The following is a 13890-nucleotide window of genomic DNA, read 5'->3' as shown; positions in this document are numbered from 1 at the left end:
AAAGTACAGCCAATCAGGGAGGGTGGGTGGACAACATCCAGCCTCCAGAGACTACTTTACTTTCCGCCCATCTAACTTATAGACGCTGTCTACCCCTCCCCTATAAAATCAGATGGGCGTACTCCATAGTTAATTATTAACCCCAGAGAATAATCCAGTTTAATGATACAGCCTTAGCTTTTAAATTGCCTTCATGCTTATTTCAGCCCTCAGTTCTTATTCCCTTCATGTCCTCAGACTCTCCGTCCTCATTTCCATTGAGCAGCTACATCCATGGTATAGATAGTATTAGGCATCTACTGCACTGTAGTATATGTGAGTGATTCTTATATTTCTGTATCACAGAATAACCGCTGCGTCCCCACCTCAGACTGTCCGTGTACCGAGAACGGAGCTTATTATGAAGCCGGGGAGACCGTACATAGAGACTGCAATAACTGGTGTGTATATGATTATTTATGTGTAACGAGTCTAATAACTGTGTATAAGATTATTTATGTACGATGGGCCTCAGTCATTAAGGCATAATGAGCGCATCGTGCAGTTGTTCTCAACGGAATGTACATCGTCTCTGCATAGTCCCAGAGTCAGCGAGATCTCAGGATACGTGTGGTGATGACTATGGCTGTAGGGTCACTCTGCTGTACTGGACCAGACACTGCAGGATATGTACCTACCTATGTGGAATATGAAACCTAAAAGAACGCACAGAAATAAAAAATATGAATCAATTAATCAAATAATTAGTATTTTTCCGTTGATAAACATTAGTGTTAGCTGCACTTAATGTCTCCTGTACATAAAATACATTGTTACAGTTGCTCCTGATTGCAGACACATGTTCTAGCTGCAGACGCTACTGACCCAGGACTTAGACTAACCCTGTAGCTGGTGCAAGAGATACGGCAGAAAAACAAGAAACTTTCCCACACTCAGAGCTTCACTCCGACGTAGCTGCATTCGCTTCAGTTTGGCACGTCCACATTGTGCATCGAGTACGGGCACACGCCCCTTCCCCGCCCCGTTCACTCCCCGAAATCGTAAGCCGTCGTAACTGTCATTTGCGTTGGCATATGCAGCGGACTTGCTTTCACTGATGGCGGCCGAGTGTCCCAGTTCTGGGCAGGCGCAGAAGGGAATTGCGTACGATACACACAAATAGCAGAGATACGTTCCTTAATGACTCAGGCTCGACGAGTCTAACTGTGTATGTGATTATTTACGTGTAACGAGTCTTTATGCGCTGGTTTTGGTTTTACCATAATATACCAGACTTACAGAACATATTATATTGGACTTCTGTAATGTAATCTTGTCTGTGATCCAGTGGATCCTCAGATCTGTCATACTCCCAACTAGCAGCACGAAGGTCAGATCTTATCAGTGTCTGACCCTTGCTGCTGGGAAAGTGGGCGGAGCCTTACCCCTGAAAATAGGGACGTGATAACTGCCCCGATGGGGTTCAATAGTGAGATATAAAGTCATTGTCCTTATTTCTTCCCCAGCACATGTTCTACTGGCCGGATCACAGACTGCTCCCAGCTGACCTGTGATGGTAAGACTGTCTCCATGACTGGTGTCCGATCATCATCAACATTTATTTATATAGCGCCAACAGATTCTGTAGCACTTTACAATTGAGGACAAACAGTAATAATACCATACTGGGTAATACAGACAGACAGAGAGGTAAGAGAACCCTGCTCGCAAGCTTACAATCTATGGGAAAATGGTTTGATACATAAGAGTAACTGTTGAATATTTGTCCAGTTAGAATGTGAAGGTTACAAAGTATTTAGTGGCTGTGTGATCAGTCACAGTTTTTAAGTTTATTGCAATTTTCTGTGTAGTGTTGGATGTGCAGACACCTGATCATACGTGTAAGGTCAGGCAGCCGGTAGAGAGGAGCAGCGATGGCGCAGAGTATAGACTCAGTGCCCGGTGCTGGAGACGGCAGAGTGCGGACATGGGAAGTGTTATTGATCATGGGTCATGGGCTATGGCCTTCAACATCTTATTTTCCTACAGCTATAAATGGGAACTGGTCACAATGGACTCCCTGGAGCGACTGTTCATCCACATGTGGAGGAGGGTTCCAGAACCGCTACCGATTTTGCACAGATCCCGCCCCCTCTGGAGCCGGTTTACCCTGCGATGGTTCTGACCGTGAGGAGCAGCCGTGTAATCTGGAGTCCTGTCCCGGTGAGAACGGCATCTTCCAGGCGCACAGATCTGTGGAGCATCAGAACCAGATTTCAATTTACAAAGAAAGATTATTGATGTAAAATATAGGGGAGGAGAGGATGTATTTGGGGTGATCCTTGCTGTGCAGAGGGACATGAATCGTGCACCAGCTCCGCCCGCTCCCTCTATGCTCTCGGCAGAGCTTCAGTTATCTAGAAGTGCACATAGGTGATACAGAGGGGTGGAAAAACCTGAAGAGACACATTGTGGAATCACACAATGTCCACCGTCCTACCACTAGTAATCCACCCTTTTACTATATATGGATGAGACCTGATTACACAGCCCAGAATTCCCTCAGATTGAAGATTTGGTGCGAGTCTTCATGCACAGTCACCGTATTAGTGGTCACACCGCACAGTAGTGGCAGCTGGGAGTCACGTTATGGGGTCTTTGCGGCTTCGTTGCACCAGGTTGTCGCAGCCACCTTCTATGTTGTGTGTTACATATGAATCACTGTTGAGAAGTTCAGGTATAAAGAGAATGTCCCACTTATTGCAGCGTTATGTCCTTGTCTCGATATAAAGAGACATAATACATTACAGCAGACACCTGGGTCCTGCAGATTCCTCACTCACACATAGAGCACTATAGTCTGAGCACTATAATAAGCTTCGGTGGTCTCCTCTTCCCCTCCTTCATGTGGTCTCTTCCATAAATCTATTCCAGAAAGCGGGAACTGGAGCGTGTGGAGCCGCTGGACGGACTGTACCAAGAGCTGTGGAGAGGGGGTGAGATCTCGCCAGCGGACGTGTAACAATCCACCCCCCCTCGGAGATGGAGATTATTGTGAGGGCCTGGGCACCGAGATTGAGTCCTGCCAGCTTGTGTCATGCCAGGGTGAGGACAGGCGGGCAGAGATAATGTTGGAATACAGGAGGGGCCCTATCTGGGGGACCCTGATGGAGATTGCGCTATAGTGTGGGCTGCGCTCTTCCTGGAATGTGTATTGTACAATAGACGTCCGGTATCATGTGTCATTAGTATCAGTACGGCCATGTCCATACTTCTCTGCTCTCAGTATTTGCAGCATCGCTCCGCCCACTGGTCATCATGGCTGCTTCCGGTCAGCTAAGGCTGACACTGTAAAACTCATATGTATAAGACATGGATAGATTTATGCTGCGCAGAGATTTACAAGGTGTATTCTAATTACACCCAGACCTTCTATGGCTACTTGTTATTTATCACTGTCCCTCGTATAAGAAGTCCAGCATCAAATAATCCAGTTTTCAGAGATTAATGTGACAGATTAATTCCGCAGTAATAATACACAAAATTCCAGTTATTAGGGCCAGTGTGAAATATTAATAACCCAGAATAATAAGATGTAATAATATGGTCTCTTCCTCCAGAGACGAACTGCTCGGCTATCGCGGAATCTACCTACAGCAGCTGCGGGCCGGCGTGCCCCAGGTCATGTGATGATATGGCGTTAAGTCAGGTGACTCAGCGCTTGACCGATTGTGTGGTTTATATCTCATTGGATAACTTCTTATTACCTTACAATGACATTATAATTACATAATAGTTATATAATATTTCAGTTACAGTACAGTAATAGTACAGTTATATCATAGTTACATTATAGTTAAATTTCCGGTACATTAGTTATATTATAATTGCATTTTAGTTCATTTACATTTTAATTATAATAACATTGTAGTTACATTACAGATATATTAATATATACCTGTAATGTAATATAATTATATATAAAATATATGTAACTAAAAGGACAAAACATGTTACATTGTAATTATATTTAGTTACATTATAAATACATTATACTTGTACTTATATTACATTTATATTTTATTTACATTTCAGTTACATTGTAGATCAATTCAGTTACATATTAGTTACATTTTATTTATTTTTCAGTTACATTGTTAATACATTACAGTGATAATAATATGTCATGAGTTACATTACTGTTACATTGTAATTATATTTATATTTAAGATACATTATTGTTACAGAGTTATATTATATTTCAGATACATTGTAGTGATATTATATTTGCATTAGTTACATTGTAGTTATATTTATATATCAGCTACATTAATGTTACATAATTGTTATATTATGTTTCAGTTACATTGTAGTTGTATTATATTTATATTTCAGCTGCATCATTGTTACATAGTTATATTATGTTTCAGTAACATTGTATTGATATTATATTTACATTAGTTACATTGTAGTTGCATTGAAGCATTTTCAGATGCTTGTTGCGTTTTGTTGAATATTTTGGATATTTATTGTACTTTCTGTGGTCAGATTTGTCTGGTGTTTCCTGGACAATGAAGGTTTTGAGGCAGGAAATCTGTAATTTGGGATTGCATTTATTTGTTTATTTTAGCGTATAAAAGAGAGATGAGATGGAGGAAATATCAATTATTTTTGGTGCAGAACAGCTGGGAGTCGCCATCTGCGCTGCCCGGGACTGGATCACCCTCTGGGCCCCACATAGGAATCTGATTGTTATATTATTTATTTTTGTTTATAAAGTGATGTAGTTCTTATTGTACAGACCTAGATGTGCCAGTAATGATTCCTTCCCCTCCCCCACCCAGCACTGCGATGGGCACTGCCAGCCTGGCTGTTACTGCCCCCCAGGGCAGGTGCTGGCAGAGAACGGCACAATGTGTGTACATCGGGAGGACTGCACCTGTCTGGACATCCTGACTGGAGAGAGACATCGTCCCGGAGAGACTATACCCAGAGGTGATGGGTGTAACAATTGGTAAGATCACCATTTATTCTGCCCCATAGTGCCCCTCTGCCGTCCTGTCAGGACCCTCTACTCATTCTGTCTTCTCTCTCCAGCACCTGTGAAACCGGCACCATGAAGTGTACTAGTAATATCTGTCCAGGTGAGTACTCTGAGTACCGACAGCGGGGGAGGGATGTAAGTACTCTGAGTATCTGGGGTGAATGAGGGGAGTAAGTACCCAGATTGGTGAGACAGGGATAGTGCTGAGTACTCTATATATCTCAGGGGTTTTATAGGATCTCAATAGACCAGGGATGATGCGCAGACTTTGGTATACTTAAACCTGGAATAAACTCAGAACAATACTAGAATCAGACTGGAGCTGGGCTCACACAACATCAGATTTATACCACAACTAGGCTCATAAGATTATATACACAGACCAGAGCTAGGCACAGACCAGGACTAGGCACAGACCAGGACTAGGCACAGACCAGAACTAGACTCAGACCAGAACTATGCACAGACCAGAGCTAGGCACAGACCAGGACTAGGCTCAGACCAGAACTAGACTCAGACCAGAACTATGCACAGACCAGAGCTAGGCACAGACCAGGACTAGGCTCAGACCAGAACTAGGCTCAGACCAGGACTAGGCTCAGACCAGGACTAGGCTCAGACCAGAGCTAGGCACAGACCAGGACTAGGCACAGACCAGGACTAGGCACAGACCAGGACTAGGCTCAGACCAGAACTTGGCTCAGACCAGGACTAGGCACAGACCAGAGCTAGGCACAGACCAGGACTAGGCTCAGATCAGAACTGGGCTCAGATCAGGACTAGGCTCAGAACAGGACTAGGCACAGACCAGGACTAGACTCAGACCAGAACTATGCACAGACCAGAGCTAGGCACAGACCAGGACTAGGCTCAGACCAGAACTAGGCACAGACCAGGACTAGGCTCAGACCAGGACTAGGCTCAGACCAGAGCTAGGCACAGACCAGGACTAGGCACAGACCAGAGCTAGGCACAGACCAGGACTAGGCTCAGATCAGAACTGGGCTCAGATCAGGACTAGGCTCAGAACAGGACTAGGCACAGACCAGGACTAGACTCAGACCAGAACTAGGCTCAGATCAGAACTGGGCTCAGATCAGGACTAGGCTCAGAACAGGACTAGACTCAGACCAGAACTAGGCTCAGTCCAGAACTAGGCTCAGACCAGAACTAGACTCAGACCAGAACTAGACTCAGACCAGGACTAGGCTCAGACCAGAGCTAGGCACAGACCAGGACTAGACTCAGACCAGAACTAGACTGAGACCAGGATTAGGCTCAGTCCAGAGCTAGGCACAGACCAGGACTAGACTCAGACCAGAACTAGGCTCAGACCAGAACTAGGCTCAGACCAGAACTAGACTCAGACCAGGACTAGGCTCAGACCAGAGCTAGGCACAGACCAGGACTAGACTCAGACCAGAACTAGGCTCAGATCAGAACTGGGCTCAGATCAGGACTAGGCTCAGAACAGGACTAGACTCAGACCAGAACTAGGCACAGACCAGGACTAGGCTCAGACCAGGACTAGGCTCAGACCAGGACTAGGCTCAGACCAGAACTAGACTCAGACCAGAACTAGGCTCAGATCAGAACTGGGCTCAGATCAGGACTAGGCTCAGAACAGGACTAGGCTCAGACCAGGACTAGGCACAGACCAGAACTAGGCTCAGATCAGAACTGGGCTCAGATCAGGACTAGGCTCAGAAAAGGACTAGGCACAGACCAGAACTAGACTCAGACCAGAACTAGGCACAGACCAGAACTAGACTCAGACCAGAACTATACACAGACCAGAACTAGGCTCAGAACAGGACTAGGCACAGACCAGAACTAGGCTCAGACCAGGACTAGGCACAGACCAGAACTAGACTCAGACCAGAACTATGCACAGACCAGAACTAGGCTCAGACCAGAACTATGCACAGACCAGAACTATGCACAGACCAGAACTAGGCACAGACCAGAACTAGGGTCAGACCAGAACTAGGCTCAGATCAGGACTTGGTTTAAATAGGGCCTAAAATCAGATTGGGACAGGCTCAGAAAATGATATACTCAAACTTGGACTAAACTCAGAATGGTACTAGTCAGACTATTTATTATTATTATTATTATTATTAATATTATTATTATTATTATTATTAATTTATAAAGCGCCACAAAGGGTCTGCAGCGCTGTACATGACATATACAGAAAACAGTGACCCATGACACAACATGATATAGAAAGAACAAAAAATGAAGAACAATAATATACACACACACACAGGTAACATGGTAATACTAATCAAATTATTTCTTGGACAATGAGTGAAAGTGATGGTAGAAATCAGCGAGAAAGAGGCTGAAGCTTAAGATAACAGGGCTAGGGAAGCAGGCCAAGAGGTACAGGGGGTGATGGAATAGTAGAAGGAGCACACAAGGAAAGAGGGCCCTGCTCCTGAGAGCTTACATTCTAAAGGGAAGTGAGAGACACAAATATGGTGGTACTAACTGGGGGAGAGAGCCAGGACAAGGACGTTAGGAGGACTGATAGACTTGAATAAAGAAATGAGTCTTAAGGGCACACTTGAAGCCTTTGAGAGTAGATGCTAACCTGATGGAACGTGGAAGATCGTTCCACAGCAGGGGAGCAGCCCGGGCAAAGTCCTGGAGATGGGAGTGAGAAGAGGTGAGCAGTGAAGTAGTGAGGTGGCGGTCGAGATGAGAATGGGACTGTAAGAAGGGACTGCTGGGAGATGTCATGACGTATTAACTCAATCTTGGAGGTGAAGTGGGTAGCAAAGTTGACAGCAGAGAGCGTGGGGGGGAGGGGGAGTGGGAGAGTGGGAGGGGAGAGGAGGTAGTTGAAGGTGGCAAAAAAAGCTGGCAGAGGTTGGAGGATTGGGAAAAAATTAGAGCCTTAAAGAAGGAGTGTTTCGAGAGCAATAGATCTGAACTGTAAAATGCAAGCATGAACTTGAAGTGGAGGAAGTCAGCATGAGTGCGTGACTTTCTCCAGAGCCGTTCTGCACTGCGGGAGCATTTTTGAAGTTAGCGGGTAAGTTTTGAGTACCACGATGAGGTGGGGACCGACAAAGCTTGACGGTGACAGGTGGGGCGAGAGAGTCAGGTGCAGTGGTAAGAGTGCGATTATAAAAGGAGACAGCCTCATCGGGGCAAGAAAGAGTGGTGATGGGGGACTGGAGCGAGCCCAGAGAGGAGGAGAATGTGGTCGGATCAACTGTGTCAAGATTACGCCTGGTGAGAGTAACCTTGCGGGATGGGGACGGTGAAAGGGGTGGAGAGATGGTAAAAGAGAGGCAATGGTGGTCCGAGAGAGGAACAGGTGAATTAATGAGGTAGGAGACAAAACTAAGCTCAGACAATTTTATACTAAAACTAGGCTCAGACTTGGGCTAGGTTCAGAAAATGATATACTCAAACATGGGCTAGGCTCAGATTACAATTAGATCCAGACTGGATCTAGGCTCAACCCAGGCCTGGGTTCAAACAGGGTCTAGGCTCAGAGTGGGATTAGTTTCAGAGTAGAATATGGGGTATATTTACTAAACTGCGGGTTTGAAAAAGTGGAGATGTTGCCTATAGCAACCAATCAGATTCAATCTGTCATTTATTTAGTACATTCTACAAAATGACAGCTAGAATCTGGTTGGTTGCTATAGGCAACATCTCCACTTTTTCAAATCCAGCAGCTTTGTAAATATACCCCTTAGTCTCATTTAGACCAGAACTATGCTCAGATCAGTAGATGATTGAGACCAGTAGGGACTTGTACTAGACTTGAAGAGAAATGCACTTAGCCAGGGACTGAGAAGAAGAAACAATATGACATTCAGTGCTCATTAATGACTGGTCAGAGGTCACTCATATAATGTCCATGTGTTATTAAAGTTCCAGGAGGCTGGTGTGAGTGGTCAGACTGGACCCCTTGCTCCAAAACATGTGGCACAGAGATGGTAACGAGGTATCGGAGTTGTGCCTGCCCAAAACCCCAAGGTGGAGGACAACAGTGCGATGGAGTGCAGCAGTACTATAGTGACACGGGTGTACAGCTGGAGCAGAGAGACTGTCCCTATTCCTCTTACTGTCCAGGTAAAACTGAGCAATTATATATCTCCCAGATCCACAGAACGACCATAGATACAGGAACATCTAATATGATTTTTCCATTTTTTTTCAGTGAATGGAATCTGGAGTCCTTGGGGCCTCTGGTCATATTGTGATGCATGTTCAGGAGACTCAGTGAGGACCAGGCAGTGTAATAACCCCCCCGCACGATTCGGTGGTATCCCATGTTGGGGCGAGTCCAGGCAGAGCCGAGTCTGTCAAGATAACAGCACCGAATGTTCAGGTATTGGACAGGGAGGGACAAAGAAATCATGAGAGGAAAGGAGCCGTTTATAGGTGACATGAGAGGAAAGGAGCCTTCTATAGGTGACATGAGAGGAAAGGAACCATCTGTAGGAGACATGAGAGGAAAGGAGCCGTTTATAGGTGACATGAGAGGAAAGGAGCAGTTTATAGGAAACATGAGAGGAAAGGAGCCGTTTATAGGTGACATGAGAGGAAAGGAGCAGTTTATAGGAAACATGAGAGGAAAGGAGCCGTTTTTAGGTGACATGAGAGGAAAGGAGCCATTTATAGGAAACATGAGAGGAAAGGAGCCGTTTATAGGTGACATGAAAGGAAAGGAGCCGTTTATAGGATACATGAGAGGAAAGGAGCCGTTTATAGGAAACATGAGAGGAAAGGAGCCGTTTATAGGAAACATGAGAGGAAAGGAGCCGTTTGTAGGTGACATGAGAGGAAAGGAGCCGTTTATAGGATACATGAGAGGAAAGGAGCCGTTTATAGGAAACATGAGAGGAAAGGAGCCGTTTATAGGATACATGAGAGGAAAGGAGCCGTTTATAGGAAACATGAGAGAAAAGGAGCCATTTATAGGATACATGAGAGGAAATGAGCCATTTATAGGAGACATGAGAGGAAAGAAGCCTTCTATAGGTGACATGAGAGGAATTGAGCCGTTTATAGGTGACATGAGAGGAAAGGAGCCGTCTATAGGTGACATGAGAGGAAAGGAGCCGTTTATAGGAAACATGAGAGGGAAGGAGCCGTCTATAGGTGACATGAGAGGAAAGGAGCCGTTTATAGGAAACATGAGAGGAAAGGAGCCGTTTATAGGTGACATGAGAGGAAAGGAGCCGTTTATAGGAAACATGAGAGGAAAGGAGCCGTTTATAGGTGACATGAGAGGAAAGGAGCCGTTTATAGGTGACAGAGGAAAGGAGCCATTTATAGGAAACATGAGAGGAAAGGAGCCGTTTATAGGAAACATGAGAGGAAAGGAGCCGTCTATAGGTGACATGAGAGGAAAGGAGCCGTTTATAGGAAACATGATAGAAAAGGAGCCGTTTATAGGATACATGAGAGGAAATGAGCCATTTATAGGAGACATGAGAGGAAAGAAGCCTTCTATAGGTGACATGAGAGGAAAGGAGCCGTTTATAGGTGACATGAGAGGAAAGGAGCCGTCTATAGGTGACATGAGAGGAAAGGAGCCGTTTATAGGAGACATGAGAGGAAAGGAGCCGTTTATAGGAGACATGAGAGGAAAGGAGCCGTCTATGGGTGACATGAGAGGAAAGGAGCCGTTTATAGGAAACATGAGAGGAAAGGAGCCGTCTATAGGTGACATGAGAGGAAAGGAGCCGTTTATAGGAAACATGAGAGGAAAGGAGCCGTTTATAGGAGACATGAGAGGAAAGGAGCCGTTTATAGGAGACATGAGAGGAAAGGAACCGTCTATAGGTGATATGAGAGGAAAGGAGCCGTTTATAGGAAACATGAGAGGAAAGGAGCCGTTTATAGGAGACATGAGAGGAAAGGAGCCGTTTATAGGAGACATGAGAGGAAAGGAGCCGTCTATAGGAGACATGAGAGGAAAGGAGCCGTCTATAGGTGACATGATAGGCAAGGAACCGTCTATAGGAGACATGATATGAAAGGAGCCGTTTATAGGAGACATGAGAGAAAAGGAGCCGTCTATAGGTGACATGAGAGGAAAGGAGCCGTTTATAGGAAACATGAGAGGAAAGGAGCCGTTTATAGGTGACATGAGAGGAAAGGAGCCGTCTATAGGTGACATGAGAGGAAAGGAGCCGTTTATAGGAAACATGAGAGGAAAGGAGCCGTTTATAGGAGACATGAGAGGAAAGGAGCCGTTTATAGGAGACATGAGAGGAAAGGAACCGTCTATAGGTGATATGAGAGGAAAGGAGCCGTTTATAGGAAACATGAGAGGAAAGGAGCCGTTTATAGGAGACATGAGAGGAAAGGAGCCGTTTATAGGAGACATGAGAGGAAAGGAGCCGTCTATAGGAGACATGAGAGGAAAGGAGCCGTCTATAGGTGACATGATAGGCAAGGAACCGTCTATAGGAGACATGATATGAAAGGAGCCGTTTATAGGAGACATGAGAGAAAAGGAGCCGTCTATAGGTGACATGAGAGGAAAGGAACTATCTATAGGAGACATGAGATGAAAGGAGCCGGTTATAGGTGACATGAGAGGAAAGGAGCCATCTATAGGTGACATGAGAGGAAAGGAGCCGTTTATAGGAAACATGAGAGGAAAGGAGCTGTCTATAGGAGACATGAGATGAAAGGAGCCGTTTAAAGGAAACATGAGAGGAAAGGAGCCGTTTATAGGAGACTTGAGAGAAAAGGAGCCGTTTATAGGAGACATGAGAGGAAAGGAGCCGTCTATAGGAGACATGAGAGGAAAGGAGCCCTTTATAGGTGACATGAGAGGAAAAGAACCATCTATAGGAGACATGACAGGAAACCATAGCATCTGACCGACACTGCAAGACCTAACCAGAGCGATGAGTGTTTCTGAGTAAGTAGATCCCCTGACTGGCTCGCCACATAAGTGCACCAGTGGGGAGGGATCTATACACACTTATACTCTAGAAGTTTGTTATGTTGAAATCTGAGGACTGCTGTAACATAGTAACACAGTTGATGAGATTGAAAAAAGAAACCAGACCATCAAGTTCAACCTATTTTGGATCTCCTGCGATCCCTCACTTATAGTTGAAATCGATCAAGATTAAGCATCCGCCAATCTGTTTCAATCCGGAAAAATCCTTCCAGACCCAATATTGCAGTCCTATTTTTCCCTGTAACCACTTCTTTCCTTCATTTTAATGAACGGTTGTACCCCTGGATACACTCTTCCGCTAAAAATTTGCTGTCCCTTGCAGAGTGTGGGGGAGGCTTGCTGGAATTTCCGTGTGGCAAACCCTGTCCCCGTTCCTGTGAGGACCTTCATGGAGACACAATCTGCCTGGATATTCCGGGGTGTCGGCCCTCGTGTGGGTGTCCTGACGAGCAGCTCATGCAGGATGGGGTGTGTGTTGCCCACAGTGACTGTAGGTGCAAGTATCGAAACCGCTCACTGGGTAAGTGCACTTCTTAGAATAACATATAGAAAAAGAAAGTAGAAAAAAATAATGTGTACAGGGTCTACCCCAAGTTACATCTATCATTGGCTGTAATCCTGCTCCCCAAATTCTAATAATGCAGCTTGTTGGGACATTTTTAGCAATAATGGTGGATGAGACTATATATATATATATATATATATATATATAAACACCTGCTCCTGTCACTCTCCCCCACCCATTCTTTACAGGGATGTCCGTTGATGTTTGTTAGCAGATCTCTGCTCATGCTCAATTACAGACTTTACGACAATGAATGCAGATGACTCTTACGAGTGCCTAGTACCGGAGAGGGGAGGACCATGTACAGTAAGGATGTGCCGAGGGCGGTCGATGCATATATGGCCTATTCATGTCCTGGGCTTCTCGGCTTCAGACGTATCATTTGGGGGAGAGCGATAGGAGAAGGTGTTATATATATATATATATATATATAGCCTCATCCACCATTATTGCTAAAAATGTCCCAACAAGCTGCTTTATTAGAATTTGGGAAGCAGGATTACAGCTCTGCTAGGACCGGGCAATGATAGGGCAGCACGGTGGCTCAGTGGTTAGCACTTCTGCCTCACAGCCCTGAGTCATGAGTTCAATTCCCGACTGTCTGAACTGCCCACAAGTTACATGGGGGCACATTTATCAATATTCACATAAAGTGAAAAGTAGTTTTCAATCCTTATCCATACTTGCCAACATTTTTTTTTTTTCTTCCGGGAGATGCCGGCTGGGACGTGGGCGTGCAGGGGGCGGGGCTGCGAAATCGCGTCATTTTGGCCCCGCCCCCGTGACGGAATGACGCAAATCGCGTCATTTTACAGTGGGGGCGGGGCTAAACGCCGCGATTCCGGGTGAATCGCGGCGTTTAAACTAAATTTTTCCCCCTTCCTATCAGGGAGATTGCCACACTCGTCCGGGAGACTCTCGCAAAATGCGGGAGTCTCCCGGACAATGCGGGAGAGTTGGCAAGTATGTCCTTATCGCAATGATAAGGATTGAACTACTTCTCACATTTATGTACAGCCCTGCACAGAAACAGCAGTTCCGAAAAACCGCTGTTTCAGTGATAAAAAAAATCATACTTACCCCCCTCTTCGGAAGCGCTGTCTTCGGGTCTTCTCTTCACTCTTCAATTGCGCATGTTCCAAGAACTGGACATACGCACACAGATCCCCTCTCTGTCTCTGCAACGATAGTTGCAGAGAGAGAGCGCTGAGTGACAGGGAGGGATCATGTGATCCCTCCACACATGCGCTGTACAGCTCTGCTCTTCGGAACAGAGCTGACAGCATTAGATTTCTTCAATTAGGATGATGTACGCCAGCTCCAGCTCTAACATGACAAGTAAATTTGCGG

The 13890-nt window shown here is 45.4% G+C and overlaps 1 protein-coding gene across 1 annotated transcript in view; it reads left to right on the top strand.

Annotated features, from left to right (window-relative positions):
• LOC142159549 (SCO-spondin-like) overlaps positions 1-13890 on the top strand; it is a 180619-nt gene that overhangs the window by 109923 nt on the left and 56806 nt on the right. Inside the window, exons 74-83 of the mRNA XM_075214441.1 lie at positions 346-440; positions 1506-1555; positions 2029-2202; positions 2914-3084; positions 3600-3688; positions 4824-4993; positions 5077-5123; positions 8921-9121; positions 9210-9380; positions 12298-12495. Of these exons, the coding sequence (XP_075070542.1) occupies positions 346-440; positions 1506-1555; positions 2029-2202; positions 2914-3084; positions 3600-3688; positions 4824-4993; positions 5077-5123; positions 8921-9121; positions 9210-9380; positions 12298-12495 (1366 nt within the window). The remainder of the gene's footprint in view (positions 1-345; positions 441-1505; positions 1556-2028; positions 2203-2913; positions 3085-3599; positions 3689-4823; positions 4994-5076; positions 5124-8920; positions 9122-9209; positions 9381-12297; positions 12496-13890) is intronic.

The sequence above is a fragment of the Mixophyes fleayi genome, chromosome 5, assembly GCF_038048845.1.
Source record: "Mixophyes fleayi isolate aMixFle1 chromosome 5, aMixFle1.hap1, whole genome shotgun sequence".
Lineage (NCBI taxonomy): Eukaryota > Metazoa > Chordata > Amphibia > Anura > Limnodynastidae > Mixophyes > Mixophyes fleayi.
The sequence above is the reverse complement of the archived record's forward strand: the minus strand, read 5'-3'. Positions and strand labels throughout refer to the sequence as shown.